Source organism: Bison bison, unplaced genomic scaffold, assembly GCF_000754665.1.
Source record: "Bison bison bison isolate TAMUID 2011002044 unplaced genomic scaffold, Bison_UMD1.0 scf7180017862269, whole genome shotgun sequence".
In the NCBI taxonomy this organism is placed as follows: Eukaryota; Metazoa; Chordata; class Mammalia; order Artiodactyla; family Bovidae; genus Bison; species Bison bison.
In genome coordinates, this window is record NW_011492841.1 from 53,775 (window position 1) to 58,682 (window position 4,908).

General features: G+C 44.7%; 1 protein-coding gene across 1 annotated transcript; it reads left to right on the top strand.

The window, feature by feature from the left end:
* The first annotated feature begins 735 nt into the window (after positions 1-735).
* On the top strand, positions 736-4,908 carry TXNIP (thioredoxin interacting protein). The gene is made up of 8 exons (XM_010832774.1): positions 736-1,257; positions 1,741-1,813; positions 1,931-2,078; positions 2,287-2,389; positions 2,523-2,779; positions 2,884-3,040; positions 3,153-3,304; positions 3,438-4,908. Exons 1-8 carry the CDS (start codon positions 1,008-1,010, stop codon positions 3,471-3,473), a joined length of 1,176 nt encoding a protein of 391 aa, XP_010831076.1. The 5' UTR covers positions 736-1,007; the 3' UTR covers positions 3,474-4,908.

Here is a 4,908-nt window from a genome sequence, read left to right on the forward strand (position 1 = left end):
AGGGGCCTAGAAAGGGAGTGGGGGATGGCCAATCAGTCCCACATATTCGCTTTGCTGTGGCCGCTGAAGAGTGGTTAAAATTTTGTGACAAGTTCTCTTTTCCTTCCCACACAGCCGGGATTTTTTTATGGGGGGAGCGGGGAGAAGGAGGGGGTTGTTTGTTGATTTTTGAGAGATGCGGGGCAAGAGAAGGACAAAGAGGATCTTCCTCAACAGTAACGACTGCACTCCCTGTCCTCCGCCCCATCCTAAAGTATTCTTGGAGCTCTGGGATTGTTTTTCACACGACTTGCGATTTGTGAGCCGGGAATAAACAGTCGCCTCTAAATTAATTACATTGGCTGAGGTTAGGCACGAAATTCCATCATAAGCACATTTTCTTTTTACCTCAAAATATAGCTCCCACTCCAAAAGCATCCGCACCCGCCCTTCTAAGACCACTGGCCTCGGATAGATTTTGGGGTCAGCGAAGCATTCCTTGCTTGAGCACATGGGAAGCCGCCCCATAGCCCCTCCGCCCCCTCCTCCCAGCCCCGCAGCGAAGCACAACAACCATTTTCCCCGCCAGGAGCACACTGTGTCCACGCGCTGCTGCGACCTCGCTGATTGGTAGGGCTCCTGGTAAACAAGGAGCGGGCAGCCAATGGGAGAGCTGTGCACGAGGGGAGCACGAGCCTCCAGGCCAGCGCTCGCGTGGACCTGCCTGCCGGGCTACTATATAAAGCAGTTTCCGGCTCTCAGTTGCAAACTATCGTTTCGTCTTCTGAGGTGGAACGCTTTAAGCCTGCCCGCCGAGAGCCGGAGCTTTCCTCCAGCTGTTAGAAAGAAAGAGCTTATTTTTCTCTTGCAATCTCTTGATATAACTCGCGACTTACATTTTTAGGTGGACGTGTTTTTGAAAATTTAGTAGAGAATTGAGAAGTGAAAAAGTTTTAACTTACAGCAAAGGGTCCTTTGAGAGTTTTGTTTTGTCCTCACTTTTAACTGTTAAGCAAATCCAGCCCAACATGGTGATGTTCAAGAAGATCAAGTCTTTCGAGGTAGTCTTTAACGACCCCGAAAAGGTGTACGGCAGTGGGGAGAAGGTGGCTGGCCGGGTGATAGTGGAAGTGTGTGAAGTCACTCGAGTCAAAGCTGTCAGGATCCTGGCTTGTGGAGTGGCCAAAGTCCTGTGGATGCAGGGATCCCAGCAGTGCAAGCAGACGTTGGACTACTTACGCTACGAAGACACGCTTCTCCTGGACGACCAACCAGCTGGTAAGTGACCCAACTGTTTGCTGGAGGTTGAAAGCGGATTCAAGAAGAGAATTGATACGGATAAAGCCCACACTGTAGATCCTAAGTTGCTCGGGTTGTGGGGTTTGAATTTTGTGTGGCTTCTTTATCTTTTTTAGCTTTAACTTGCAAACCCCCACCCCACCCCCAAAAAAGGGTGATTCGTGCAACTTCTCAGGGTGCTGTGTTCTGCGGGTGATCCTGAGAAATGTTTACTTAGTTATTGAAAGGTTTTTATGTCTTAATAAATTGCTTGTTCTTTGCTTCTTGTTTGAGATGTTGATAGGTTGAGCCCTTCAGCACTGCAGGGCTTTGCAACTTTTTGCTCAGCGAATGCATCAGTATCTCATTTAAGAACATAAGGGGTTCTGCATTACTCTTGCACGCTGCCCAAGAATTCCTTATTGCACAGATGGATTTTAAGTGTAACAAGAGACCTAGAAGCTTCTTTTTCTCTCCCTTCAGGTGAGAATGAAATGGTGATTTTGAGACCTGGAAACAAATATGAATACAAGTTCGGCTTTGAGCTTCCTCAGGGGTAGGTTATGAATTAAATGCATCTGTGATCTTATCTGTCTGTAAAAATCTTCCCCTCTTTTGATCAGTTACTCTTCTTGGAGAGCATTTTTAAATTGTTTCCTTTTTCTTGATAAAGGCCTCTGGGAACATCTTTCAAAGGAAAATATGGGTGTGTGGACTACTGGGTGAAAGCTTTTCTTGATCGTCCCAGCCAGCCAACTCAAGAGACAAAGAGAAACTTTGAAGTGATGGATCTAGTGGATGTCAATACTCCTGATTTACTGGTGAGATTCATTTTAAGAGTTTATTCTTCTGGGTTTCAGAGATAAGTAGTTAGGTTTTTAGGGCATTAAAGTGAAGCCTGTCAGGGAATCAAGTCCTTAAGTCATCAAGGTGGGAGAGAAAACCACCTACTTTAAGCAGTGGAAAGAGAAGCAGAGAAAGGATCTCTAGAGATTCTTAAAACGTCTTTTTCCACTTCATTCTACATAGGAACCTGTGTCAGCTAAAAAGGAGAAGAAAGTTTCCTGCATGTTCATACCTGATGGGCGGGTGTCTGTCTCTGCACGAATTGACAGAAAAGGATTCTGTGAAGGTAAAAATCTAGTGCTTAAAATGAGAGACTCTTAAAACAGGAACTGTGGGTTTGGGAGTAAGGGCAGGAGCCAGGAACAGATTAAAAGTCATGGACTGCACTGAGCATCAGTTTTCATCTTTCTCATTGCCAGGTGATGAGATTAACATCCATGCTGATTTTGAAAATACGTGTTCCCGCATCGTGATCCCCAAAGCTGCCATTGTAGCCCGCCACACTTATCTTGCCAATGGCCAAACCAAGGTGCTGACGCAGAAGTTGTCATCAGTCAGAGGCAATCATATTATCTCCGGAACCTGTGCATCATGGCGTGGCAAGAGCCTTCGGGTGCAGAAAATCAGGCCTTCTATCTTGGGCTGCGATATCCTGCGAGTTGAATACTTCTTACTGGTGAGTGGATGGGTGGGGTTGGAGAGAGAAATTGTTCATTTGTCAAAACGATAGTGGTGTTTCTCCAGGTTTCTAGCCTAACAAACTGATGTCTTCCTTTCTAGATCTACGTTAGCGTCCCTGGCTCCAAGAAAGTCATTCTTGACCTGCCCCTGGTTATTGGCAGCAGGTCAGGCCTCAGCAGCCGGACGTCCAGCATGGCCAGCCAAACCAGCTCTGAGATGAGTTGGGTAGACCTTAACATCCCAGATACCCTAGAAGGTGAGCCAGACACATGATATTTTTTTCCCCTCTGGCCTGGGTGGGTTTGTAAAATTGTGGTTTGGCTTTTCTTGGCTGGGCTTCTTATTGTCTCCATGCTTTATCTCTCTAGCTCCTCCTTGCTATATGGATAGCATTGCTGAAGATCACCGGTTGGAGAGCCCCACTACTCCTCTGCTAGAGGACACAGATGGTTCTCAAGACAGCCCTATTTTTATGTATGCTCCTGAGTTCAGGTTCATGCCACCACCTACTTATTCTGAGGTGAGAATTGTCATTTACCACTACATTTGTCCTAAGCCTTTTATAGGAAGTTAACTTCTCAGGATTTCCGGACTGGATTGTTGTGTTTTTTCTTACGCAAGCTAAAATACTCTTTTTCTTTTCTTCCTCCCAGGTTGATCCCTCCGTCCTGAACAACAATGTGCAGTGAGCATGTGGAAGAAAAGAAGCAGTTGTACCTACCTGTTTCTCTTCATCTCTCTTCCTGGACTCTTTAATTTTTTAGAGACTCAACGGTCTCCACAGTGGGGTACAGGTCCACCCCAGCCTCTTGACTCTCCAGTGTGGGAGGTGATCAGCAGGCAATCTCCTGGGCCTTAAAGGGTGCGCACTTGTCCTCAGCCAGCGAGATGATGTGATACAGAGTTTTTTGCTAGATGGGTTTAAAAACACATTAGAAAAAAAACTAAGGCCCATCCCATTTTCTTGAATCTCTTTGAAAATTGAGGCATTTTCAGTAGTTTTGAGTAAGGGGTAGAAATGGCATCCTGGAATGGTGTTCCCACGGTTGAATGGAGGGGATTATATAATAGAGATATTGTTATAACAATAGATCTTGAACCTCTGCCATGTGGAGGAGAGCCAATTTAGCAAACTAAGAAAGTGAAAAGAAAAAATGGTCATGGCCAAAACTTTGGGAAAAGGATGTTCTTAAAATCATTGTTCCCCATTGTTTGTACACTTACAGAAAAAGAAAAGCCCTTCAGAATTGATTGGGTTTGGACTTTTGAGCAAGCTTCCCATGCGAATTAAAGGGGAGGAGCTCTTAAGTTTCATTGTTCAGAAAGTACTTTTAATCAGTCATAAGGCAGTAGTAACTGTGCCCCACCAGAGGTCTTAAAAGCCATTTTTAGAGCTTGTTGCACTGTGTTCTCCTGTTGGCAAACATTTTTATGTGGGAGAATTTTTTTTTTTTTTCATGTGACTCCTTGGAATTGATTCTGAGGTGATGTCCTTAGCACTTTAGTTTGTGTCAAATTTGGGTTTTCCTTTCTCAGATGTAAGCTAAAACTGGTCTACTATGTCTCTAGGGGTAAGCACAATGACAGGGAAAAAAAAGTGTTACTGCTTTTGAGACTTTGTCGCAGTGTACGGAATTCTGCAGTTCTGACACTGATTACGTAAGGGTTGCTGCTATCAGCCTTGCCCACTGTGACTTCTCCAAACCCAAGGAGGAACCCTAGATAAAATGCCCCAACACTGTGATGAGAGCATCCAGATGTTGCCATGAGAAACCAGAAGGCAGATCTTCACAGAAGCCCCAAGGGCTCACTCCTGCCCAGTGTTAGGAGACAGGGTTGTTGACAGCTCCTGTCTCACTGCAGCCTCTAGCACTTGGTCAGTCACTCTCCGCCTTAGCACTTTGTTCACTGTCCTGTGTCAGAGCTCTGAGCTCGCTCTACCCTTTTCTGAAAAAGTATGTGGGCTGAAGGTGGTTTCATTTTTTGTTTTTTAATTGTATATCTTTTTGTATGAGAAAAACTATATTTTGTACTTAACCAGATATATTTTTCACCCCAGCTGGGGGTATTCTTTGTAAAAAAAAAAATAAAATAAAATAAAAAGTTTTTTTAATGGCAAAAAAA

Excerpts from the sequence above, each read along its gene's own strand:
- TXNIP (XM_010832774.1), top strand. The coding sequence starts at position 1,008 with ATGGTGATGTTCAAGAAGATCAAGTCTTTCGAGGTAGTCTTTAACGAC. Across the intron at positions 3,041-3,152 it reads CATCCCAGATACCCTAGAAG|CTCCTCCTTGCTATATGGAT; the intron begins GTGAGCCAGACA and ends TTATCTCTCTAG. Across the intron at positions 3,305-3,437 it reads CACCACCTACTTATTCTGAG|GTTGATCCCTCCGTCCTGAA; the intron begins GTGAGAATTGTC and ends TCTTCCTCCCAG.